Source organism: Pagrus pagrus (assembly GCF_965226575.1).
Source record: "Pagrus pagrus genome assembly, chromosome: 10".
NCBI classification, from domain to species: domain Eukaryota; kingdom Metazoa; phylum Chordata; class Actinopteri; order Spariformes; family Sparidae; genus Pagrus; species Pagrus pagrus.
The window spans coordinates 29,528,821-29,556,193 of NC_140194.1; the positions used below are offsets into that span (position 1 = coordinate 29,528,821).

The 27,373-nt window shown below is 41.2% G+C and overlaps 2 protein-coding genes across 7 annotated transcripts in view; both read left to right on the forward strand.

The window, feature by feature from the left end:
* Positions 1–18,182, forward strand: part of hipk3a (homeodomain interacting protein kinase 3a) — a 33,354-nt gene extending 15,172 nt beyond the window's left edge. Inside the window, exons 6-18 of the mRNA XM_084364656.1 lie at positions 1,711–1,830; positions 3,482–3,568; positions 3,809–3,993; positions 4,172–4,337; positions 4,956–5,079; positions 5,235–5,329; positions 5,800–5,954; positions 6,322–6,471; positions 6,558–6,923; positions 7,537–7,698; positions 7,787–8,061; positions 12,586–12,734; positions 13,604–18,182. Coding sequence (XP_084220782.1) covers positions 1,711–1,830; positions 3,482–3,568; positions 3,809–3,993; positions 4,172–4,337; positions 4,956–5,079; positions 5,235–5,329; positions 5,800–5,954; positions 6,322–6,471; positions 6,558–6,923; positions 7,537–7,698; positions 7,787–8,061; positions 12,586–12,734; positions 13,604–14,143 — 2,574 coding nt within the window. The 3' untranslated portion in view covers positions 14,144–18,182. The remainder of the gene's footprint in view (positions 1–1,710; positions 1,831–3,481; positions 3,569–3,808; positions 3,994–4,171; positions 4,338–4,955; positions 5,080–5,234; positions 5,330–5,799; positions 5,955–6,321; positions 6,472–6,557; positions 6,924–7,536; positions 7,699–7,786; positions 8,062–12,585; positions 12,735–13,603) is intronic.
* A 3,520-nt stretch (positions 18,183–21,702) lies between these two features.
* The window catches only part of kiaa1549la (KIAA1549-like a), a 114,196-nt gene continuing 108,525 nt past the window's right edge, over positions 21,703–27,373 (forward strand). For 5 of the 6 annotated variants that reach the window (XM_084364241.1, XM_084364243.1, XM_084364244.1 and 2 more), the window contains exon 1: positions 23,287–23,790. In XM_084364241.1, the coding sequence (XP_084220367.1) occupies positions 23,538–23,790 (253 nt within the window). In that variant the 5' untranslated portion in view covers positions 23,287–23,537. Of the gene's footprint in view, positions 21,799–23,286; positions 23,791–27,373 lie in introns of those variants that run through there. The other variant, XM_084364242.1, reaches the window with a different exon arrangement.

Sequence of the window (27,373 nt, forward strand, 5' to 3'; positions counted from 1 at the left end):
TGACTTTTTTGCCAAACCAAATGTTTGAAATGTGTTGGACTTCTGTAGTACATGCCAGGACATTCTTGTTCATCAAATTTATTTTAAAGAATTGACAGCTTTTTTGGTGAGACCGGTTTTTGGAAGGTTTTTCTTTTTTGTAAGATGTGCCTCCAGCAGCAACCAGCAGTTTGGACAATCATCAGTCAGAGACTGTGGCTGATGGAGCTTTACTGTGCAGTGACAGCTCTGTTGTACCAGTGGGCCATGCCAGGACACACACTCACGCGTGCACATTGAGCCCCCAAAAGTATGCTGTGCTATGCCAAGGCTCACTGCAGTTCCACTCTACACAGCAAAATGTATTTATAAACATAAGCCTGATGGTAGACATGTGCGCACACACACACACACACACACACACACACACACACACACCCCGCACTGTGGTGAGCGTTCACTGCACTATCAGCAGGTTCTCAGTCCAGTGCCCTCTGGCTGGTGAGTGTGTTTGTTCTGGGCCGTAGACACGTGCATGTGCACTCATGCACGCACACATACAGGCTGTAAAAGAATCACTGTAGGATATCCTCTGGTCATGGGGTTTTTGGAGTATCATGAAACTTTGAGAGGGGCAATTGAGACAGACCAGAGAGTTGAATGAATTCTTGGGGAAAGTCAGCACATATCTGGGAAATTTCATGCTGCTAATTTCACAGGAGTTTGCCAGAGGTATTTTAGAACTTGCAAATCAAACGCTCCTGGAAACCACTGAACCAAAAAATAAAGAGTGATGGCAAAAAGAATGACATTATCAGTAAAAATACATTTTTATGGTCAGTGGAGCCGTCCAACTTGGTCAAGAACAGGCCATGTTTAGAACTTGGTGACCCATGTGATCAATTTGCATGATTCAGTTGTATAATGTTGTTAAGGTAACTACAACAAACACTCTTTGTGCGGTAGATTTTCCTGGCTACGTTTCCTGAGGAAGTTTCAAGTTGAGTGTGAGTGATGGAGTTACTCTGAGCTAGGGCTACCCCTAGTTATTCACTTTTTTGATAGTGCAGTAAATGATAACAGCGTGGCAGGCTGTAAACTTCACAAACCAAGTCTCGAAATATCCTAACCACAAAATGAACTGTGGTGGTAGTAGAGAAGTCATGGCAACATAGGCCAGACAGCTCAACTCCATTCTGCTCCAATACTCTCCACTCTGCTGACTGTCAGTGAAGTCACCTTAACCTCTTTTGAACCAGATGCTGGTACAACCTCCTCTACTGCCATCCAGTGTGACTGAGTGTTGGCCTGACAGCGCTACTCACTCACTGTCCATGTGTACATATGGAGGATTCTTTTTCGTTGCCATACTGGTGAAAAAACTCCAAACTTGTCCTTGGTTGGCTTTTAATGCCTTGATGAGTTCTTTAGGACCTTGATGTAACATTTTAATCTGTAACTTAAAGTTCAAATAAAGAAATTGAAGACATGAGGCTTTGAGGAAACTTTGTGTGGGTTAAGCATGAATTTCAAAGCCGAAGTACTGTGTTCTTGGTTGCATTCTCTAAGGACGATTTTTTAAGTAATACAGGTTTAAAAATCTCTTATCACAAACTGAAAATTCAGTGAATGAAATACACTGTCACTTCTTTCCTCTGTACTTTGATGTCTTTATTTTACTTTTGCTTGTAATTTTCCTCTTCTCTCCCCTTCTTTTGTCTCTCTGCTCAGATCCGGTACATATCTCAGACTCAGGGCCTGCCCGCCGAGCAGCTGCTCAACAAGGGGACCAAGACATCTCGTTTCTTCTCCAAAGAGTCTGACTCTCCCTATGCCACCTGGAGATTAAAAGTACCTGCACACAAGTTACACCAATATACATACAGATAACATGCATCTTATAAGCAAATGTGTAATAGACCTGCAAAGTACACACCCTTCAGTCAAACATACATCCCGTGTTTCTTGTGCTGGTGGGCAAATGTAAACAAATTAAGTGGGAAGGTGAGACTGGAAATTCAAGAGAATATCTTTGCAGTGTGGGAAAGCATGAAGTGGCAGTACTTTCTCTATAGGAAAGGACTGCATAAGCTTTTCAAAACAGGACAAAGCCAGCACACCCTGAGGAAAGCTCTAGGAAATGTGAAACTGTGTTTAGACTACCTGAGCTGACTCTAAATAATTTGAAATGAATGTGAGCCTAATATTTATCTGTCCATGTACTTCTCAGCAAAACCCAACAGCCAAACAATTAGACCATGTAGATTTACATGGTTTGTTCCCACTGCTTGTGCATATTTCATCTAATACTTTGACCTTTCATTCCTTATTATTTAAACACGATGAATCCGGTGGTCGAATTAAACACATAAGCCCCATTCACACTGCCCTTTCAATATAGGAATCATGCACCTGTACTCCGCCTCGCAGTCTGTGTGAAAGTTACAGATGCACGCTCCGGCTCTGATCCGCCTTCGGAGTTGGTATCAGAGCCGCAGCAGGTGTGAGACTGCACCTGTGTGAATGGAAAAGCCGGCAGCTCAGAACAGGGGTGTGTCGTTCTGATGAAGTTGGAGTCTGACAACTAAACAGATCCTTTACTCATCAAATAAGAGAAAACTGTCCCACAAAGCAACGTTACAAGACCAAACAACAGTAATGTGGTAACTGGTAGTGTCTTTTGCAACTTGTATGAGGAAAAATATACAGCATTCATACGTGGAAAAGTGTCTGTCATCCTGTCTGTCCTATCGACTCTTTGTCACACTTCTGCCCGAAAAACAGAATCTCTTCTCGGTAGCGCGAGCCAGGCGACTCCCACAGTTGAATGGCGGTGATTATGTGACGCAATTCAGAGCAAAAACCATGTCTTTCGCCTTCCACTATTGTGTTGTTGTAGTTACTGTCTCTGGCAACTTGTATTGTAAAAAAAACACAGCGACTGTGAGCCCTCCCAACCGACACCAGCCCAACGTTCCAGGCTAGCGAGTAGAGAGAGGAACTGTTCAAGTTCTTGGTTGCCTGAACCAGACGCTGACGCAGCTTCCCAGTAGCTTGCATTGTTCTTGAACTGGCAGACTAAATGCCTGATGACATTGAGCCAACAATCAGATCATCCTGTTAATTCTCCACAACAAAAGTGGGCACTGACTGAGATTATTTCTAACTGGTACATATGGTGGGTCAGGATCTCAATCACAACACATTATAACAGCATCCATATGATTATAAACAGTCGGCCGATGCATGTTTAGATTAACAGGTGGAAACTGGGCAAAATACACAAAAAAAAAAAAACACACGGATGTCAACATCAAGAGGTGTGCCATCACGCCTCTTTTTGTTCAGCAGCTCCAGCATGCTGTATGAAATGCTTGTTTCAGTGTGAACAAGTAAAGGCGAGCCTTCGTTGCGGTGGCAAAAACATGTTTATACAAAATTGTTAACACACTGCATCTACATACTGTCGGTTTTTATTAACTTGATATTTCTGTTCCTCCAGACGACAGAGGAGCATGAGAAAGAGACGGGACTTAAATCCAAAGAGGCCAGAAAGTACATCTTCAGCTGTCTGGAAGACATAGCACACGTGAGTCCAACCAACACAAATGACTTTGTGCAACTTCAAAGCATGCTGAAGTAATCCAACATAGCAGGTGTAAGAGATAACAGACAGCTTCAGGTTCATGTTTGGACACACAGCATTGTTATCTGGTTGTGTGGCTGTAAAACAGTGAAATCAGCTGACCGGTTTCTTAATTAACTGTGTGGTTGTAATATTCGGTGTTTCCTCTGTGTGTGCGTGTGCTCCTCTACCTCTATCTATCAGGTGAACCTGGTGCTGAGTCCTGATAACAGTGACATGCAAGCAGAAAAGGCTGACAGGAGGGAGTTTGTGTCTCTGCTAAAGAGCATGCTGCTGATCACTGCTGAGGAAAGGACTGTTCCCTCCAGTGTCCTCAATCACCCCTTCCTCACTATGACTCATCTGCTGGACTACCCACACAGTAACCAGTAAGGCTGCTACAACTGCCATTCATACAAAATGTGTTGGCTTGTCTTCCGTTTTGTTTTTCTTCTCTGTAGTAACTACCAGTGTACAAAGAGATGGCATGCTGTATTGTTGAATATCTATGAACTCGAGTCATGAGACATTCCTTCTCACCCTTGTATCGCCTCTGACCCCCTCCAGTGTGCAGTCATCTTTCCGCATCATGGACATGTGCCACAGTCGGCCCACCAATGCAGTTTTTGACGCTCTGAATCAGAACACCATTCATTTCTCAAGACCTCCTGTAGCCCCCACTGCCTCCTCTGGCCTCCCTCTGGGCTACAGCAACATACCAGTCCACACTCAGGTGAGAGCAATGTGTGTGTTTCCTACCAGCAGATTTTCTGTCTTACTGGATCAGGGCATGTTTTCCCTCCTTACTATATTTTCATTGCTTCAGTAATCTTTTAAACCAATCTGACATAGATCTTGATTCACATATACCACCGTGAGTTGTTTTTAAATCACTAACAATGCCAGTTAAGTCAACTTCGCTCCACATGGCAGTGGGCAGATTTTTTCAGTTTAAAATTACACCTCCACACAGTGTCTCTTGATGACACCCCATTCTTTCCAGACAGAACATAAATAAGCACATATAAATATGACCAATCCTTGGTTATGTAATATTTCTGTGGAATGTGTCTGTACTGTTGACCTAATGTTGCCCTCTTCAGGGGAGAAGGTGCTATGACAGATCATCTCAGAATATTGGTCTTTATGTGTCTGTCACATGTGACTCTGTCAATCATTGTGAGGAGTTATTGCTAATCTTCTTGCCGTGTGTACTTCCATTTTGTTTCTCTTCTTTGTCACTCACTTAATTTCCTTTAAAACCACCTCAACACTATACTTTTCACATGTTTCCTTTCTCCTCTATATTCTTTTCTCTGCCACCTACTCCTTGTGTTCTTTTCTGATGCAGACTATAACCCAGTCAGCTCCCTCAGTGTTGCATCCTGGGATAGCTCTAGCAACTGGGAATGGTCAGTTTGGTTGCAGTGACTCGTTCCCACCTGCCCTTCTTCTTTGTCCTCCCACCATGCAAGGTATGTAGACTGCACAGTGCTTATGGTGATTCTGTAACAATTTTTTAGTAAAATGTTAATGAGTGACTTCATAGCTTAACCAAGCTTTTTTGAAGTGCATAAATGACGTTGATGATGATATAACAAATGATGTTATATCCTTTTTTTTCTAAAAGGAAACCTTAACCAACCAGCAGGGTATTCTGTTCCCATGGTAACTCAGGCGCCTCCCATACAGCCCTTGCCAGTGAGGCCTGGTGTAATTGCTCAGGTAAGACACAACAAACTCAAAGTCAAATACGGATTCTCCATGGGTGTGTCTTTGGAATAGACTTTTCTCGAGGCCCCATCATAACAAGCCCTTATTCATATACATGTGTTGGCCTGGCTTCACTCAGTTTGACAATGTACGTCAACCCAGCATGTCAAGAATTTGCGTCTTTATTACAGCAGGGCTACCTGCTTGAAGGTGTGTCTTTAACAGAAACTGTTTTGGAGGCGGGTTGGGTGTCTTTTTACCCATCTTGGGCGCAGCTCAGTAAAACATTGCACGTTTAAACTGGTATTAAAAATCCAAGTCTGCACGTCATGGTTTACACACAGCCTTGGCTGAAAGTGCCAAAGGCAAAGCCCTAAACCTCGACATCAGTCCTAGGTCCTGGGGAGTTGAAACTGATCATAGCAATGGGGATCAAGAGATGGTTGTATAACATCCCAAATTTCTCTGCTTTATCCCTGTAGCAGGCCTGGTCTAGCCGTGGGCAGCAGCTCCTCGTACCAGCAGCCTGGCAGCAGATGACTCCAGTGGGTCCCCCTCCCTCTCACCCCCCTCCACCACCCCCATCCTCCCTTACCAATGATGCCACAGCCGGACCACAAAGGATCGGTGACTGGGGGTGAGTCACTCTACTCTGAGTCACCCAAACTTAGTCGGGGAAATTCCCTGCTTTAAAGACTACTAAAAAGATGTGTGTTGCATTCAACATGCAATAAAGTAACTTGGTTACTGTAAGCTTTCTGTTGTGACACAATTTTTTTTAAATATAATGTCAACATATCCAGAATCCTGCAGGATAAATACAATTTCTTGTCCATGTGGACAAGGACAAGGATTCTAACAACATGTTTAGGACTTAAAAATGTGTATAACATGTTTTACGGCATGTTATCTATTCCTGTCACTTATTTTTAGCCAAGGTACCATGATGCATTTCGATTCTCTTGCACCTCCATTTAGTTTTTTCTAATGTTACCTTTTAACAGGAAAGTGCGTCCCTACAGTTCAGTGATGCAACAGCCTCTCCTGACTAATCAGATGTCAGCCCTCTCCGCCCATCAGCCAATCAACATTGGCATAGCTCATGTTGTGTGGCCACAGCCAGCCAATAAAAGGAACAGATACAGTCACAACAGGTGAGTTCCTGCTTCCAAGTCATGCCTTTGAAGTTGAACTGCTCTGCCATTATTTATATCTAACATATCAACTGTCCTGTTCAAAGGAACTTGTCACACCTCAACAACATCCACATATCAGCATGTCGGACCCCCAAGATGGCTGATGTTGTTGACCAGGCAGCGGCACAAAGGGAGCCGCCACAGAGGGAGGTGCCTCTGGTGGAAACCAGGCAACCAGAAGTTCACAACACTGGAGAAGAGGTAGATGACGTAGAGGAGGAAGTGAGCTACTTTAAAGAGGTGGTACCAAACAGCCAGCTGGACCGGTCAGGTCAGCAACAGCGAGATGTGGCAGTTCTTATGGGCGACACACCAAGCCCTGCTCCCAGTGTGATCAGCATCCACAGTGAACTGACTGACGGAGAGGATGAGGGGGGTGATGAACACCCTCAGAGATGTCGTCTGAACGAGTGAGTAACATATAATGTAAATCGAATTATCAAAGTCAATGTGTTCAAATCTCCTAAAGACATAGGGAAGAGCTCACTAATGCTGAACAGAGAATAGTGACCATCACCTGCTGTAGAAATTCAGAATACCTGTTGGTTTTCAGCAGCTGAATGAGCCTTTAACGGTGTCTGCTTTAAGCAAAATATGGAATACTGATTGTAGATCTAAAACTTGCATATGATCCATATTAGGGTCGTATGAGTACTTGGCTGATATGAGTATCCGGTACTGATTAAAATGTGTCAGTTTCCATACCTGTGATGAAGTAAAAGCCACATTTGGTAGCTCTTGTGATCAAAAACAATGACCAGAAGCTCAATTCTGAAGCTGTTCTATAAATAGTTTTCTAATAAATAATAAATATAGCAACTTCTGATCAACACATGTCAATTTCAGGCTCTAATTAACAACTTCTGGTGGGTCTGCCTATTCTGAGTACGGATACAGATAATTTAGTTTGTTGAATAAATACAGACAACGGTGTACTCGCTTGTCCCTAATCCATTCTACTAACAAATGATTTAAACTTGATTTGAGCTACAGTAATGCTAACCTGCATTTCTCTGTCTGTAGGTGTAAAGAGGAGTGCGTGTGTGAGGCTTGCAGAAACACCAGTGTGTCTATGGAGAGAGTGTGTTCCCTCAGCAGCCCCGACAGCAGCCTTAGCACCAGTTCTTTTGCCTCCAACTCACTCCAGTCCAGCCCCTCTGTCTCACCGTGCAAGAGACCTAACAGGTAGTTGTCAGTGGATGTGTGTTCTTATGTCCAAATAACTAACAAAGTAATGTTCCACAAAGAAATAAACTCATCTTAATATATTCAGCATGTCTGAGGACGACGGCCATGAGAGTGGCTGTGACACAGTGGAAGGCTCCCCAGCATCCGACACATCCACCTCCCCACGTGACAACAGTACCTACCGGTACCTTGACAACAATAACCACAACAACCGCCCACCTTTGGCTGCCATGATAGCGCCAATGCCTTCCCCTGCAGTGCAGGGCAGGAGTCCCCGTGGCGTCAGGACAATGGTGGTTCCACCAATGAGAGTGCAGAACAACAACACTCAAGGGGCAGAGGAGCGTGTCCTGAGAACGGGTCAGTGCAAATGTTTACCTTTCCAATAGGGAACAAATATTTCTGTTTGTATGCTAATGTACTGTATAACGGATTTATACAAATAATGGGTGAGAAGAAAAGGAGAGTGGTAGGTCCTAACCATTTTTGTTTCTATTACAAGCTAAGAGTCACTGATGCTCTCATTAAAACATAATTTGTATACTAACACCCTGAAAAGTTTTTTTTTTTTCCCAAATGAGTCCTCTTGCCACCTGTGATGTGGTCTGTCACCTGTGCTTTGGCGGTGTCTGCGTTGCAGGTCAAATGGAAGCAGTTGGGGCTTACCACCCCCTAGTGGGTCATAGAGGCTTTAACAGGTGATCAAGAGACACCAGCGGAGAACTGGCCACATTGTACCAATACCTCAGAGATGCATCCATAGGAGGCAATGCTAACATTACCCTCAGGCTTCCTTTATGGCTTCACCCCCTCTAACCAGCAGTTTTCTGTAGGGAAAGTTTCTAAGGAAGAAAGAGAACATTTTTGGGATAATTGCAGAGGTGTTGTGTTCATTCCTCACCTTTTACACTTTAAATATGTACGTGTGTGCATCATTTATTTGAAATTCAAACATCTTTGTACGCTTCAGTGAACCAGATATCCCAAGGCAAAACACATTTTATTAATTTGGATGCTGTGCAGAAAGAGTAAAATGATGGAAGCTCTGCTCATCTGAGCAGTCACTTTTGCTTGTTTTTTTTCCATTTTAATCCCTTAAGTAACTCTCAACAGCCCTTCAAAAGAAAATCTTAACTGCAGCTTAAGTATCTAAAACAAATCCCTCCTTGTTTGACAACACCAAGTTATGCCTCCATCAGTGATCCAGAATGTTTTACATTAGAAGAGAGAGAGTTTACTTCAACTGGAGTACAGCTAATATATTTTCTGAACAGAAGTCTGTCTGTTTTCCTCTAGAAGTGGAGGAAAAAGTGGATGCATTTTATTTGGTATTGAGTCAGACCCCCATGTTTTCTCTGCTGGTTCTCGCCTCGTAGCAAAAGTTGCCCTCAGGCACTGATCTGAGATCAGTTTCACCATTCTGTTCTACCCATATGGTAATTTTTATTAATGGTGATGTGAGTTTAAAACTGATGCAGATCAGAGTCGAAGGATCAACTTTGCTCCTCAGGTGCCTTTTCTGAGTGCCAACAAGTCTGTTTCTTTCTCTTTCCTCAGCTGAATGGATTTTATCATATGTTTTATGGTGCTGTGTTTTATGGGGAAGTCCCACCTGTTAAAAGTAAAAGACACATTTGTTGATTCTTTGTTAGCTGCAGAAATTACAGTTACTCTGACCATAAACTGAAAAATGATCATTCCTCTACACCATTAACTTACATTTAATCTGAAGCAGGTCATTTCTTTTGTTTTGTAGGGTCACTGTCCTCCTATAACACCTCTTCCACACCGACTTTAACCTAGAAGCAGTGGGATGCTTAATGCACTATTTAGTAGGGCTGTAATGATATACTGAATTTTGCGATTAAAAAAATTGCTGCAATACAGTCGTGGGACTGTGACAGTATCTACCAACCTATCAAGTGGCTAGTTTACTTGTAAATCATCAGGGAAATCTGTATGAATGCTTTCTATTATCTGTTGTATTGTTATGTTTGAACAGCAGAGGGCGCAATCATACTGACTCGTTCTACTAATGCCATTTTTCCACTAGCACTTTTGCTGCACTGAGTCAAACCGAGCCGCGCTGATTTGCTTTTCCATCACCAGTTTTACTGCACCGAGTTGAGCCGGCGATGGACCTGTTCCGGAGTAGGGCCAAACCACGGCCGCCCCGCCTCTAAGTTGGCTGCGGTGACGTCTCACGATTGCAGCCAACCCGTAACAAGCACCTGTCCCCCCTAAAATTGATACTCAACTCGTGTCTGTACAGGAAACCTGAGAGAAAGACTTTTTTAAGTACTTTTTTCATTTCTAACTAAATCTTTCTCTCAGGTCCTGTTTGTACTTTCAAACATCATTCAGGAGCCATGTTTAGTTACTGCTGGTAAAAAACGCAACGTTTCCTGTAATGCTGCATTCATAATTAAAGCCTTTAAATTACTAAATAACGGGGGGCTTTTATTGTGAAGAAGTTATAGTAAATGAAACATGTTTGTAACTGAATTAGTGGAGCCACTTTGTTAGCGATGATTATTCGATAGTACTGCTGGGATCAGGACAAGTGTGTCATTGTTTTAAGACACACATTCAAGCAGGTAGCCCAGTTGTCATGGAAAAGCAAAACCCCGGCCGAGTAGAGCCAGGACAGCAGATGTTATGGAAAAACGGCTTAAGATCTGCCCTACTCTGTCTCTGATTGGTTGGCTTTGTTGGTTGCATTCCCTATGCCTCACTCAAACTTTTAACTCGCACAGTAGCTCTTGTAATGTCTGTTTTCGGCGATATTTGAGCTGTAGTAACTCCGACCTCTTCACACAGACCTCTTCACTCGTTCTCCAGAGCTGCTTTTCACTGCAAGAGTGTCTCTAGGTTTGTTAGGTGGAGAAAGCAGACCGGCTGCTCTGCCACCCAGCATATCTGCTTCACCTAATGAGCCCAAAGACGCTGCAGCTGTGACACCCCGGTGGTGTGTTTAGCAGCGGGGAAACTACATCTGCATCAGCTCCGCCGCTGGCTGTTTATTTTTTCAAGACAACCCTGAGAAAAACACAACGTCAACCCATTAACACATACAGACAACCCCTGAACATACAGTTAGGAAATAACAACGTGTCATTTACGCTGACAGAGATTTTCGTGGCTTTGGTAGTCTGCTGGAAACAAGAGGGAGGGAGATCGGTGGGACCCACGGCCAACAGCGTGCTCTCAGCTGTCTGCCCGTGTCACCACCCCCCTGGGTGTCTTGGTAGTTCTGCTGTACAACCAGAGGGAGGGATTGCTACTGGCAGCTGGCTGCTGTATTGTTTTGCATAGTTCAATCATTCATTGCCAAAAACAATTCATGGCTACTTTTTACACATGCGTAGGTCATGGTTGGCTACTTTTGTTTTACTATAGAACGCAAGAAAAGCAGAAGGACCTTTGGTCAAAGTAAAAACAAATAATAAATGCCGTACACATCACATTGATTATTAAAGGTCATCTTTCTTCTTCTTTTTTTAATATTGTGATAAAAGGCAATGGACTATATATCGTGATGATATTGTAATGTGAGTTTTTGGTATCATTACATCCCTACTATTTAGTGGTATTTCTGTTTGGACATCTCGTAGAATGAGTGAATGATGTCCATCACTTTATTTGTTGGGTTTATCTAGTGTTGCATTTACCTTGTTAATTAATAACTTCTGTTGCAACCACTCTATGGAATAAACTCTTGGATAAAGTTTACATTTCAGTTTTCCTGTGACTGCACTCAAACTAAGAAGACTGCTCTTGTTCGGTTGGAGGTGCTGCTGTGTCTCATAAAGATTAGCTTGATGTGCTGGTGTTAGGATGTTGTTTTCCCTTCAGCCTTTCCTGCTTTTGCTTTGAATGCAAATTTTGTTTGTTGAAGTGTGCCCTGTGTAATACACAGCCCTATCAGAAATGTTCAATTTGACTGCAGTTTGGTGCTGCTGCATTTGTTGTCCTTCATCAGCACTAAGGAGAACAATTTGGCTTCTTTTCTTCAAATTCACTTTTGTATTTCTCCGCTATCTACTCATATTTTGTTTTGGGAACAGTGCTCAGACTTTTGGGACCAACTAGGACCAGCCACATCATATGCTTCTCTTGAGTCTTCCTCTAAGGCACTTTTTTTTTACCTTGTAAAGCCACTCTGCACACACATGAGTATTCTGTGCTTGTCCAATTTTGAAATCATTAGTGCGGTAGTGTGATTTCTGAATGTTACTGTTTGAAAGAGACGCATGACTTGGTTAAAAATATTGCTTCTTGCAGCTTTCTCAAGAACTGCTCATCCAAACAACATTTCACTTGACACTGCACTTCGTGGCCCTCCTAATATATCCACCAAGTGTGAAGTCATTTGGATTAACGGTTGTTGAGATAATCAAAGGACCGGTAGACAGAGACTCCCACCATTTCAGTGTGATTTTGCAATAGTTCCTAGAGGTCACCACAAGCATACAAACATTTAACTTCAACAAATATTTGGCATTGTGAAGTGCTATACATTGGCCTTATTAAGGCAATTAAACTTTCTTGGGCTTGACTTAATTTAAACATACTTTTGCTTAAACAGCGTATTAATAACCATAGCTACGGAACATCTTGAATTTTAAAGTATGTTAATTAACTGTCAATCCTTGGTAGAGACAAACATTCTCAGATTTAAAACCTCGATTAGAGTTTTGACTTGGAATGTTTGTCTTTCATATCTGAATCTTTTTCCTCTCTGGTATGCATGCTGTTTGTGTTTGAAGTCATTGGTCTGTTTCACTGTCTTTACTCTTGCAGGTCATGTGGACTAAGCCTGCCATGTATTTTTACAGTATATTCGTCCTTGCCTGACTCAATTCTGTCTTCTCTCTGTTCCAGTCTCAGAGTCTTGGTCCCGGTCCAAAGGGCGCTGCAGCCTCATAGGACAACACAGTACTCACTCCTCCGTCCCCCTCCTCCAATCCGTGCCCCCCCTGTCCCGACAGCAGCAGGTGAACGGGCAGCAGCACCCTCTGGGCTTTGGACAGGTCAGTTCAGGTCTTCTCTTTTCTCTTTATATTAGATGAGGGATTATGCTGGAGCTAACTGCTTCATAATATATTAACGAATATTAATAGGTGGGATATTTAAGGCAGCATCTAACTTTTCACTGTCAATTAATCTTTTAGTTGTTTGGTCTTTAAAATGAGAAAATGGTGAAAAACGTCGATCAGTGTTTCCCAAAGCCCAGGATGATGTCCTCAAATGTTTTGTTTTCTCCACAACCCAAAGCTAGTCAGTTTACTGTCACACAGAGGTAAAGAAACCTAACTCTTACTCTTAGCAAGAAAGTGAATAAGCGTACAGGTGAAACTCTAAAAATGTGAGTATCGTGCAAAAGTTCATTTATTTCAGTAATTTAACTTAAAAGGTGAAACTAATATATTACATAGACTCATTACATGCAAAGTGAGATATTTCAAGCCTTTATTTGTTATAATTTTGATGACTATGGCTTACAGCTTATGAAAACCCCAAAATCAAAATCTCAGAAAATTACAATTAAACCAAAACACCTGCAAAGGGTTCCTGAGCCTTTAAATGGTCTCTCAGTCTGGTTCAGTAGAATTCACAATCATGGGGAAGACTGCTGACCTGACAGTGCAGAAAACCATCATTGACACCCTCCACAAGGAGGGAAAGCCTCAAAAGGTCATTGCAAAAGAAGTTGGATGTTCTCAAAGTGCTGTATCAAAGCACATTATAGTCTTATAATATATTAGTTTCACGTTTTAAGTCGAATTACTGAAATAAAGTAATTCGAGTTTCACCTGTATGTCAAACCAATACTTTATCAGACTGTGTAGGACCTGTGTGTTCACAGATTGTCGTTGTGCTCCTTCATTCTGTCTTGCAGGTGCAGCCATACGGTTCAAACCACAGCAACAAAGAGTGGAACGGCAACTATGGGCCTCTGCGACCGCACGCCTACATCCCCCCTACTGTCCACACACACGCCTTCACACACCTGCAGCACAGCAGCCCCACGCACACTTCGGCCGCCCCGCACACACACACCCTGCTGTCCTACCCACCCAGTGGCCCCCTCACCGCTGCTCCCCACCCTCACCCCATCCTGCCCTCTCGCCCTCCTCCCCCTCTCCTCCAGCACAGCTACAGTCTCTCCCACCCCCAAGGAGGCGCTATAGTTCACCAGGTGACCCTGGGCATCAGCACCCACCCCCACCACCCTGGACACCCCGCTCCCCACCCACACAGGCTCCTCCCCTCCCCAACCATTCACCCACATCCCCAGCCTGGCTATGCCCCCCACCCCCACCAGTTCAAGCCTCCCTTTCCCCCTCCTCATCCTTACATGGCCTCTCCCGCAGCATACACAGGCTTCCCTCTGAGCCCCACCAAGCTCAGCCACCACCCCCAGTTCTCTTATATCTGAGGAGCAGGTCGGGGCCGCAGCAGTACCTTCTGGTGAGGAAAGGCAACGGGAAATGGAGTGGGGCTGCGACCTGGGCAGGTAGAGCTAGCAGCAGAGCACATAACGGACACTTGTGATGGAGAAGAAGAAGATGACATTGTGGTTAAAAAGAGGAGGATGGATAACGATGCATCATAGGGGATTGAGAACGAAAAGTAACAATGCTGAAGATAATGTTTTCTGGCGACACACAGCCTCTGTAATCTGGAGGTTCAGGTCAAAAGTCATTGATGGTGTTTGGTTGTCAGAGCAACATGAGATCTGAGGGACCTCCCTTGCAAAATCACATCAGCCAACAGAGGAAATGATGATTGATTCAAACTGCAAAGCTTTACAAGCGTGCATCACAAGAGTGAATGAATTCACAAATGAGGACGATAAGGAAATTTTAATTAAGAATGTGTCCTGTGCACATTACCTCCCGTCATTTGTTGTTTGAGTAGTGTTCAGAGAATGATCTAATTAGGGGCTGGAAATCATTTTTGTTGGTGTTGCTGTCAGGGCGTTCAGCCTCCCCTTCCCTTTATCTTTGTTGCCTTGTAGCATGTACTAGCCGATCAGATCTGTTTCTTAAGCCATCCCAGTCTGTATTAACCAGGATTGAACGCTCCTGTCTTTGTTAGAGGCAGTCTTTACTGCTGCCGTCTCCTAGTGCCTTAAAACCAGAGTATATGACGTTACTTCAGGAGCTAATAGATTGTAAATTTAAATGGGCTTGCAGCACTTAACTTTCAGACTCTGAATACAACGGGCTTATTGGATGGATATGAGGATAATGCTTGTGGTTATGTTTTAATATTGTTGGACTCAGTTTGCTTTCTAACTCAGAGAATGGATTTACTTTAGCTACAGGCTGCACATTTAGGGCTTTGACTGAATGAGCTTTTTATGTACATAAAGAGTGATTTGATATTTTGATAATCGATTTCTATTCACTATAGTACTTAATTCATAACAGTATTGTCACTGTTTACTGTAACTGCAATACAATCTAGATAGCCTCTGGGTTGCTGTGTTTTTATCGTTTTGCATTTAGGCTAGACCTGCATTAATGCATTTATGTTTTAGTTTTTGGGAGTGGCATAGACTAAAAAAAAATTGTTGTGTTTTTACTTCTAAATGCTTCTCAGTGTTTGAAATAACCTATCAACCTACAGTATCATTGCTGGGCTATGAGTGTTAGAGGTGTATCAATAATTGTTTCAAATATTCGTGTGTGACGATTACCTTTTGTTCATGTATTGAAGCCTGTTTCTCAGTTTTGATACATTCCTTCAGGGTGGATGCATAGCCTTGATTTTCTTGGTTTTGTTTGATTTCCAGTGTGTAGTAGAGCTGCGTCTTTACCTGTCATATCAGCTGGTATTTTACTCCAATCAGCACCAAAGACTGTTTATTAATCATTTCTGAAGCATGGTCGATACTATTTCTCCTTTCACCTCCAGCATACTGTTGCAGTTATCAACATTGGAATATATTGTGAGATCTCTATTTTAAAAATGAGGTTGAGGTTTTATTTTTCTGAGCTATGTTTGGCAAATTGTATTTGGAATGTATAGATAATAAGCTGCTATGTACTGATTATCTGCCACTTCGTAGCTGTGAATTTAGAGGATTAATCTGATTCTAGCCTGCATTCTTTCTTTTGTATTGTAGTTTTCACGACGACTAGATACAATAGAAGTGGGTTTTATTTTAAAATATATTGAATGCTATTCCTATATGCTAGTGCCTCTGTATATTGGCTTTGTTTGTTTTGAAGTGATTGTAAACTGCTGTAATGGAAGTTATGAGTTTCTTTTCTTTTAAATTTTGTTGCTTTTTGGTGTGTGTGTGTTTGTTTATGTGCGTGTGCATTTAGCATCAGTATTTCAAACGTAGGCTGGGTTCACTCTTGGATTCTGTAACCGGTGTGTCGTTGATGTATTATCGTTTTCTTCTGATGATGTGGCTTTTTTTTCTGTCATGGACTGTATTCGCAGCTCTTCGTACTGTACAACTAGTGCCTTTCTTCAAACATGTGGCTGACAGATGACGTCTTGCATTGATATCAAAGCAGTCGGAAAAATTTGTAGACTAGTTCCTTACAAGGGGATCAACTCCTATTTTCACATCACAAAACCCCAAAGTTCTTTGTTTGTTAGACTAAAATGAGGTCTGAAAGCAATCTTTTTTTACAGAATCCTAAGAAAAGTACAAGTCAGGGAATGTTTTATTGCGCTCACCAAGAACACCGTGCAGTACTCAAGAACATAGGGCCTCAATATACACAAATGCAAAGCTTTATTCTCACACCTTGAATGTATTTGTGGAAATCGAGACGGTTTTTGGTTTGCAAATGAGTTATTTGTTGCATTTCTGATGGCTACACAGAGTTTCCTCTAATTTTGTGATTGGGTTGTTGATAGTTCCTGTATGCAGCTATTACCATAGGTAGTTATGTGTTTCAGTCAGGGTTTTTTTTCCAAATGCTTTATCCATCAGTCATACTCAAAGTTTAGGTCCAAAGCTGTCCCATCCTTATCTTCAAAAGCATACTGCTGCCACTGTGACAAAGATATTTGTTCAGTGTCTTGTCATGAGAAACTATTCTTGTTTTTCCAAGATCCTACAAGAAACGATTTAAGTAATTTGGCATCTAGTAATAAGGAGAAAATCTGTCATAGTAACATGAAAAATATCTTGTTAGAACATGAAAAGGATCTTGGGAAAAACTATTAACGTTTCTCATTTTAAGTAAAAAAAAATTTGTCATGGTGGCAGCAGTACGCTGCCGTACTCATTTACGTAATGTATTACATTGTAATGGTTTTGCTTTGTTGCTTGTAATGGTTGGTGTATTTTGTGTACTCGTCTAATATGCTACTGTGTTGATGATCCTTAGACAAACAAGAGGCTGCACTGTTTGGCTTGGAGTGCAGCCTAGAATTATAACTGATAGGTGTGTGTCACGGAACAGTAATCTCTACTTTGAGGAAAATGTGCATTTTTTTTCACCCTGTGGTGTGGCATCTCTCCTCTATTCCCATACGTCTATGTACTTTATGTCAGCTCAGCACCTGTGATGAGATGAACACATGTCCCACGCTGTGATCCCGCCTCCACTTTGGATTGAGGGCTTGGGATAGATAATCCTGCCTCCCTGGGGCCTTTACGCTGACATTCTTAAAGTCACCAGTAGATCACAGTCCCAGATCCAAAGCTCAAAAAGCACATGGAGCCCAGCAGCCTTAAGTAACAAAGCAGGCCTGATGACTGTTAAATAAATGTAAATCATTAGGGGGAAATTCAGCTTACTGTTCTCTAAAAAATAAACGGGAATCATTTTTTGGGATATGGCAATAAACAAGGATTGGGGTCCAGTCTACATTCATCAATTCTTAACAGGGTAGGCTGTAATCTGCTGTCAGAAAATATTTTTCTAGTCCCTGTCAGCCTGCTTTTACTGGGACCTCACATGACGATTACCAGCTCAACAAACATGGGTCTGGGCATCTCATTTGGGTACTGGGCTGAAAAATAAAAAGTGCGACATTTGACTCCTAAGACACCTTTTGAGGTAGATTTTGTACCACAACTATCTAATTATCTGGTTGACATTTATTGTATTTAGACACAAATATGTAGACATGATTGCTAAATTGAAACTGTTACTGTTCTAAATATGTGTAGATCTGTGTGGCTTTATGATTTTATGTTTTGATTTTTCTTAAATGCTACACTAGTTTGACATGTAGCAACTGCACTGTGCAATATACAACAATATGAGGACTGGGAAAATGATTATTGTTTGGATGTAATAATGTGTGTCTTACCAGTTTGCGGTCGTTTAATTTTCCCCCCTCTAGTTCTCAGTGAGTTTCAATGTGACCAAGCCTTATGTACTTTGTCACAAAAAGCGGGTTCCTTCTTGGTGACTCTTATTGGTGAGTGTCAAATTATGAATTGATGGTGTACTATGTCAAGATTCACTTTGAATTAAAAAAGATCTTTTGCTTCAGTCACTGTTGTCTTTCTTGATGATACTTTCTTGATTGCCGCTGCCATGTGGTAGTAATGGCAGAGGTTAACAGACGTTATGTATGTTTGTATATTTAAATGTCAATAATTTTATTTCAATAATATTTACACATTGATCACCAAGGTTTCTGTCCATGTAGCTATTTCCCTAAATGAAGCTGCCACATTCTTTTTGTGGAAAGTACAGTAATATATTAACATAGAAAACCTCTTTGGTTCTACTGGTCAATGGTGTAATTTCTAAAAGAGATTGCTTTTCAAAATTGTACATTTGTCCCCTCACTTTTATTGTTTCGGGTTGTTTTTCGTACTCAAATCTCTTTGAACTTTGTCCTCTTACTGCCAAGCCGGCGAAGTCCAGAGAAGAGAAGATCTGAGATGCTAATAATGTTAGGTACATGTCTGAGTTGCCCAGTGAGCAATGCAAGACTGCTTTGCCTTGGGGTTCACTGCTCAGGCTGCACTACAATAACAATTATAAAGGCTGGGGCTGTACGCAGAACTTGGCTTGAAAAGGCACTGCCAACCTTGTTTTCAGTTTAATATTTAATCTATAGTTTTATTTACAGTTATGTGCCTTAAAAAACAAACAACAGAACTGAACACTATTAAATGCGAGAGAAGCACACGGTGCTACTACAATACAAAGGTCTGCATATTATTTATAGTATTTGTTTTCTTGAGTGTAAGCTTGCTACAGATGCTCTATTTGTGTGCTGATAGCAGATATGTGACTCAAGACTTTGTCTCAAACAAGTCGCAAGTCAAGTCACTTTTTCCCCACCTGGGATACAGCAGTCTCACCTGCAGTTTCTGCTGTTAATAAGGAGAAAGGACAAGGTATTAGTTCCTGTCTAGTAATGATTATATTGACTGATTTATTTAATCTGTACTATAATTATGAAAAAATGTAATTCTTATTCTTATGTTCTTATAGAGTATATAATCATTGAAAATTTGGAAAATAATTGTATTTTATCAATATTTCATAAAAGCGTATTTATTTCCTAATTCTTCTCAATCATATAACCAATCGCTTCAAAAGTGGTAAACCAAAAAAAATAAAACACTTAAAAAAACTAAACTGAAAACTTAAATGAAAACATGCCATCTTATCTCAAGTCAAGACACAAGTCTTAAACATCAAAGTCAAGTTGAATCTCAAGTCATGTATTTTCTGTCAAGTTAAGCTGTAAGTCATCAGAACAGTGACTAGAGTCCACATCTCTGGCTCATACTGACCTTGATATTTGAGGGTGTTAAAGGGAAGGACATTTAAACATCAGAAAAGAAAAAAAAATCTTCATTGATTGATTTGAATGACTTAATAAACAAACTGTCCTCAAGGACAACACAATTTCATACTGTAATATGTTCACATTTGCAGGACCCATTTAAGTTGCCACCTTTCTAGCTTCAAACGCTGTTCTGGGGGCCTGATCTCGCTCTTAGGACTTGGTTATTCAGTGATGGAAAGATATTCATGACAAAGATTTTTGAGTTTGTATTATTACCTTAACAATATTGTAAATATTACCCTTCTGAGTTTGAATGTCTTTCCCATAACTACATAGTACACCTTTAAATGTCTTTAATGCAATATCGTGTCACTTGTTGGCCACCTGCTGATACCAATACACCTGCTATGAGCTGCTGTAACATATATCTAACAATATAGGCAAATAAGTACGGAAGCCCTAAAGCGCCACGCAGTCATACATTTTATTTCCTCCATTTTCCCGTGATAATGATTTAATTTCATTTGTTTTCTCGAGATCTCGAGTTATTATCTCGAAATAACAACTGCCGTTTTCCCGAGATAACGGGATAATTTTCTCGAGATAACGAAACTTTGTTTTCCCAAGATAACGACATAATTAATTTGAGATCTTGAGAAAACAAAACGATAGTGTAGTATATTAAATCATTGCAGGAAACATCATTCAGTGCAGCAATGTCAGAGGAGCAGGAGCATATTGATCACCGCGTCACATATCTTTTCAATCAAGGCCTGACGCAGGCTGAAATAGCATTATGCATAGCTATTACAGATAATATACACATTAGTGTGCGTATATCTAAAAAGACAGTTAGCAAGGCTTCAGCTATATCGGTGGCGCAATCCAAGTGAGACTAATGTCGTCGTTAACTACATAGCTGACCAGCTACGAGGTTCCGGGCGTCTCCATAATCTCAGGCCTATCATATCACAGTCATTATGTTGAGATCTCGAATTAATTATATCGTTATCTCGAGATTACCCCGTTATCTTTATTTCGAGATAATAACTCGAGATCTCGAGAAAACAAATGAAATTAACTTGTTATCACGGAAAACGGAGGAAATAAAATGTATGAATGCATGGTTAAGTGACATGATATGTCACTTAAATACACTTTTTTCACTGCAGACATCTGCAGGTGTAACTCACAGGCTAATGTGACTAGCTGCGGTGCATTATCTCATGCAGGCTCATTAGCTCCACCTGCAGCACGAGAGCGGACAGCGTGTGGCGCCAAAACCAACGTCTCTGCTGCCGTCAGTCAACTCACAATCAAGTTCTCCACACAGATAAACAACAGGCTGGTAAGACATTTGCTTTACCTAGGGCCTGAATATCACACATTAACCTTAATATTTTCATTCCAGTGAGCAATTGCTGTCAGTCTCCCATGAAAAGCATAGTCTGTGACAAAGTAGGCTACTAAACAAGCAATTTATTTTACAGGCTGTTGTTGTGAATGTCATAAAAGCTGATTAGGCTACTGTCCAGGGAGAACTTCTAGCTAGCTTTTTGCTGACAGGGCCTCAGGTCCTGTTGTCCGGGCCTTGTTATTATTGTTACTATTATTGTTTGTTTGTGTGTGTGTGTGTGTGTGTGTGTGTGTGTGTGTCCGTGTCCGTGTGTGTCCCTATTATAATTAGTCTGTTGCATTTTGTTAAGGTCGGCAAAGGTTAGTCGTATGCTAACCTTTTTTGTGATGCTATAGACAAGCTGGTCAGATAACTTCTCATAGGCAGTTTAAGGCTAATGCATTGTGATTACACAACACAGTGTTTGAATGTAGGGTCCTACAGAGAGTGTCCCAGCCACAAAATAATGATCACACCATTATTTTATTTTACAGTAAATAGGCCACAACAAGAAGAGGACTAACAATGATTTGTTTGTGTTTCTCCCCGGGGATGGTTGTCATCCTACTTTCGTGACGGTGTCCAGGCAGTGTGACTGTGCTCTGAGCTCCCACCAGGGGCCGCCTGTCTCCTGCTGGACTCAGATGTGCCGGAACAAATCTTACAGCAGAGCAGCGCTGGCGTCACTGCGTGTCTTGAGCCTTGGTCCCTTAATGATGCAGCGGGCTTTATGTACGGTTTATTACAGAGGAAGCACGGATTCAAGCGAGTTGTCTCATCTCCCTTCTCTGTTTTTTTTTTAATTTTTTTTTTTTTTAGAGGTGGAGTAATTACTTTGAGCGTTACGACCAGCCTGTTCCTGCCATTTTCAACATAATTACACCAAACACGCAAGCTGTCTCTACCTGCTAGGAAGTGCGTCAAGCTAACCGCCAGTTAGTCATAACAAGACCGGAAGTTGGGTATGTTACCTATTAAAAGTGAAAGCTATCCATTTATCTTTCCACAAAGTAAAGATTGTCATTTACAGAACAAAAATATATGATCTAAAGTGGCAAAATGTAGTTTTTGGTAAGGAATTCAAACTCAGAATTTTACAATAGGCCTATATATAGAAATATATATATGTTTACAATTCTAATGAGGTAATGATACATAAAAAAAGTAAAGGTCAAAATTGTGATGTCCTTTATGGTCAGGTTGATTATTTAGTTTGTTAAGGCATAAAAAAACAGTCAATGAAGATCTTTCTCTTGATTAAAGTGTCTTCCCCAAAACTACACAGTGCACCTTTAACAATCAGTGCTAAAGACAACTTGGACCAAAGGTAACTGTCCTCACAGGCTTTAGCTTCATATAGAGCTCTTGTGAGAAGCCACCAGAAAGTCAAGTGTCACGGTATTTATGTTGGAAGGTTTCTGCCAGGGTACAAACATTTCTTGTTAGTGCTCCAACTCACATGTGCCCTTTTTACCTTACTATACACCCAGCATTCCACAAGCTAATCTATATTGTAGCCCTACTTTAATCATAAAGATTATCAGATCCAGATGTGTTAAGAATAATTCCCTTGGGACAGCACCACTGAGGGTAAGCTGATTAGATCATGAATATTCCACACAGAAAACATACACCATCATCTTTGTTGATCATGCTTGAACGAGTACTCCAGTTATTGTGCTTCCATAAAGTTGAGGTGCTCCGAAGAGCCAGATTTAAAACAGAATGGGTAAAATGACATGAGTAGAAACTAAGATATGGGTGCACTGAAAATGCTGATTCCTACATTACATCCATAAGGCCGCTTGATAACGTTTAAATATGTTGTCTCCAAACCCAGACAATCCTAATGACATCATCATGATCTTCCCAGCTATGCCAGAGCCATTTCCTAGCCTGACCAATACTGGATTTTTGGGGCTGATGTCGATACCGACATTGGGGACTAAAAAGTAATCCAGTATTGATATATTGGCCAGTATTCTGGTATAGATATTTTTTCCAATGATCCCTCAAATGTGGTTATCAAACATTTGTGTGAAAGATACATAGCTACATAATGAAGGCAGGATAACTTACAAATAAACAATCGACTTTATTGTCCAAAATTACATCACTGGACTGAAGCAGTTAGCTGGTCATTTACTCATTTTAAATTACCTAAGCATCTTATTTTTCATTTGTTCTGTCAAAACAAAAAAAAGTTTCTGCACATAAGTTTTCAGACAACATACATGGATACCTGTTCTGACAGGCCAATATGGGCCGACCTATAAATCTGTCAGCCTCTGAGCCAACTTGTTGAAAAGGCTGATTTGTAGGCTACCTATACTAGACAGACAGTGAAGTGCCTCTTTAACCACACCATGCACTTCAAACAACTTGAACGTGTTTATTTTGAAGGCAGCAGAAGCTTGTTTCCGGTCCTGTCTCAGTGTATTGATGCAGCTGCCAGCAGAGATGGAGAGCGCTCTGCGGTCGCAGTAGGGACATCAGACTTCACAGCGCGCGTACACACAGAAACAGACACAGTGAGAAGGAAAAATAAAAATCTCTTTGTCTTCTCATCGATCCCCACAGCCTCCAGCCGGCTCATGGAGAGGGGAGCCCTGCTTGTCCGCACCGGGCACACGTTGATCGGATGCCTTTCACCACAGCAGCGCCGTTAGATGATTTCCATTCAGGATTAATTGGTTGACCAATGGCTCCCAAACATGCGCCCCTCTCCAGCAGCGGCACCAGTGGCCCCCGGGTTGGAGGTGTATATAGGCCGAATAAAGGAGCCTCCTGCTCTTCTTCTCCGGCGCCATGGATCATGAATGCGGGGATGGTGGCCGTCTGTTCGCCGAGGAACGGGAGGAGGACGCGGGCACTGGATGGGATGCTGGCCCGGTGGATTGTGACCATCGGCGCGGTGCTGATGCTGATGATGCAGAGCTCATTGGCCGCTGACGGTAAGAAACTGATGCTGTTTTGTCTTTCAACCTGTAAGAGTGGTCCTTTTATTCCCTATTATCAAACCAGTCATAAACACCAATGTGCTGAATACTCTGACTCCCATTTCAGTCTCAAGAGGGCTTGATATCCTCATATTATATTATTAATGCAGTTATTTATTAGGCAGTTGAGGAAAAATATACGTGTGTGGAAGATTTCATCAGACTCTGTTAGCCTAGATGTAAATGATAACCGCTGAAAACAACAGCTGGGTTGTACAAGATATGGGGGTCATTTTGATGCGTCCCGAGCGTGTTTTCGTGATCTCTGACGGCTTTGTTGTTGTTTTTATGGCCTATATATTTTTTTGTTATTCGATGTATTGCTCTTACTGCTTTTAAATATGGTTGTCATTCATGTAAAACATCGGTGTGGTCGCACAAAGGCCCTAACCGATGTCACGTCCCCAAACACGCAGCCGGAGCGCACGGTGGACCGCCGCGCCGCTCCGCGCCGCCACTACACACTGTCCGCGGCCGTGTCTTTGCATTCAGGAGGAAACTTTTTATTCATTCATGAAGCATTGAGCCCCGAGGTCGCCAACCTCGAACAACATCCATAGGGGACGTTTCATAGTCGGCACGGATAAATAATTGATGATCTCCGTTTCTCACAGCCATCCAAGGAAAACACAAAAATAGCATCAAAGACGTTTACATATTTGAGTCATACTGCTTTGACTAAGGCTCTTAAAGAGGACAAGACATTTTTAAACCTCAGTAAACAGACACGTTTGTGGTCTTTATAATATTGACAATAAAACAGAATATATATAGTTTTGATCCCTACTTTGACATTATTGTGTCATTATGTATTATTATTTAAACTCTACAAACATGTTTAATTAAAGGGACACATTTTTTTTTAAAGAACTGCAATGTGCTTGACTGAGCTCTCTGGCAGCTTAAACCTGAACTCCAACAACCTCCAGGCGTCACTGTTTTTTCATTAGCATTCCGTTTTGACTTGGTTAAATCTGGGACGGTTCAAGTTTGAACTGATTGTGTTTGTGACAAGTTCTTCAATAACAAATGAATATCAAGCGGCTGAAGTAAAGTAAAAAATATCTATCAGCTTTTCTCAATCATAATGACCCAAAAAAACCAAACCAAAAGAAAAATATAAGTCTGTATGTATGTTAGCTGTCACTCTACATTCTAAAGTACACTATGTACAAATACAAAGAGGATAAGTCAGCTCCTGCTGAAGCTCTGCTCTGCTTCATCACATTTCACACAGAGTGAATACGGTTCATGTCATCTTTGATAATAATTGTATTTCAACTGACCTGAACGAAACCTTTGACTGTTTACCATTTGTGATGGCAAATTTGCAATGCAGTGGCCCTCAGGTCCCCATAATACCCTTCTCCTTACTACTAGGCCCTAAATGTCACTTGAGATCTATTCATTGGGAGGTATTTGAAGATCTTGTAGTGTCACGGATAAACTGAAAGCGACTGCTCTATTGAAATGATTTACTTCCATGGACAACAAAATAATACCTTCGTAGGCAAACAAAATTTGGCACCACACAACAATGTATCATGCTTAAACACACCGCGCACAACCACCCAGCAGTCCCACAATACTTTATAAAATAAAAAGCCTTTGACATCATCCTCCTCATTTTTCTTACAGTAATATGTGGACAAAAGCTGAGCAAATGGCCCGTTTCTGTTTTACACTGACATCATAAGTCTGGTTAAATTGTTGAATGGTTTAGTGGCAGCTCTGCAGGTTTGCTTCATATTTTGATAAGCATTTAAGTGATTGACTGGCTTAACTTGCGCACTGGGAGTCTGAAAGTCAGAAGAACACTCTCTCAGTACCACCGTAGCAATCTCTCTTATTAACTCTCAAATTGGAAAATAATGAAATACTGACTCCTCCTGCCACTGCTCCTCACTGTGTCATTTGAGGGTAATGTCTGCGCCCCTATGATTAGCACAAATGCACTGAACGCATGTCTCCTTGTGAGGCTCTGGTTTGACAATGAAAGCAGCAATACAGAATATGGAGAAGATTGCCAAAGTATTTGGAAAAAGACAGTTTATCTGCCCAGCCTACCCGTTTAAATCAGAGCAAATCGCCCACTCACTCTCAACATATCCTCTTTTATATCATGCTGCTGTGCCACTTAAGAGCGAGCTTTTCCACAGTATGGCTTGGGGAGATTTGACTTTTTCTCTCTTACCTGGTTACTCAAGCATTCAGCTGTTTCAGGTCTTCGTAGAGAAAACGTTCCCAATGTATTTTTGTATTCTGCATCTCCATTTATAACAAAAAAAGAGATGTTTTGGAGGCTGATTCCTAGCTGGTGTGTGTGTACATGTGCGAGAGCATTTGTGTCTGCGGGCACACACAGAATATGTGTGAGTGTGTGTGTGTGTAGGTGTTTTCTTTAATAGGTCTACAGAGATCTTCATCCTCAGTCAATAGCTGAGATCTATTGGTCCGTGTTACCATGGGAACAGATCAGCAGCTAGTGCTTTACTCACAGTGTGTCTGTGTTTGTCAGCCAGGGATTGAAATAACATCTGAGTAAGTGTCAAGTCTGTTACCTAATAATCAGCGCTCTCTGAAGCACAGGGAGATTCGAGCTCAAACCCTTCCAGCTGTTAAACATCCGACTCTCTGGTCATCTGAGTCATCCAGTGCTGTTGTTTTCTTAGAATTAAACATCATTTGTGTATGTGACCCTTTTCTCACATCTTTCTATACTCAAAATCTGCTAAAGACAGTTCAAGTTAAACCAGTAGCATAACAGCATTTCTTGCCACAATTTAGATTTACCAGTGATTTCCAGATGGCTCTGGGGACTATAGGAAGATAACAACAATTGGCAGCCAGTAACTAATTTGTTAAAAATTAACAAGAGCATGTCGCAGGATGGGAGATCATCTTTTCTTTTCATACATTTCCTCCCATAAATCTGTAATTCAAGGAATTACAGGAGGGCAGCTTTTTTATAAATATCTGAAAAATCTAATGTTACAGTTGCTGAATTATAAAGACATACATCAAACCAAAAGATCATGCAAGTAATGGTAAAACTAAAACAAATAAGTCTGGGTATTATTCACAAATGTTTGGTATTGCCAATATGATATCAAAATTTTTCATCTGGTTGACAAAACTTTTTTCGTTACTTCATTTTAACTTTCTTTACAAACTACTCTTGATTAACAAGAAGCAAAAGTTCTCCAATATAAAAACTGTGCCTGAGTAAAATACAGTCTAAAATTATGATTTAAGTCTATGAATGGCTTTAGGGCTGAACTAAATTATTATTTTCATTGTCGATTAATCTGTTTATATCTGTCTATAAAATGTTGAAAAATACAGGTTTTTACAAAAAAGCACAAAATGAAGTCTTTTAGTTTGCTGGCAGAAAATCAGAAAATATTCACATTTAAGAAGCTGGAATCTGAAAATTACTCAAGCCAATTATCAAAATAGTTGGCGATTAATTTAACATAAACGACAAATCGATTAAATGTTGCAGCTCAAAATGGCTTTTCACAAAAGGCTGTGTTCA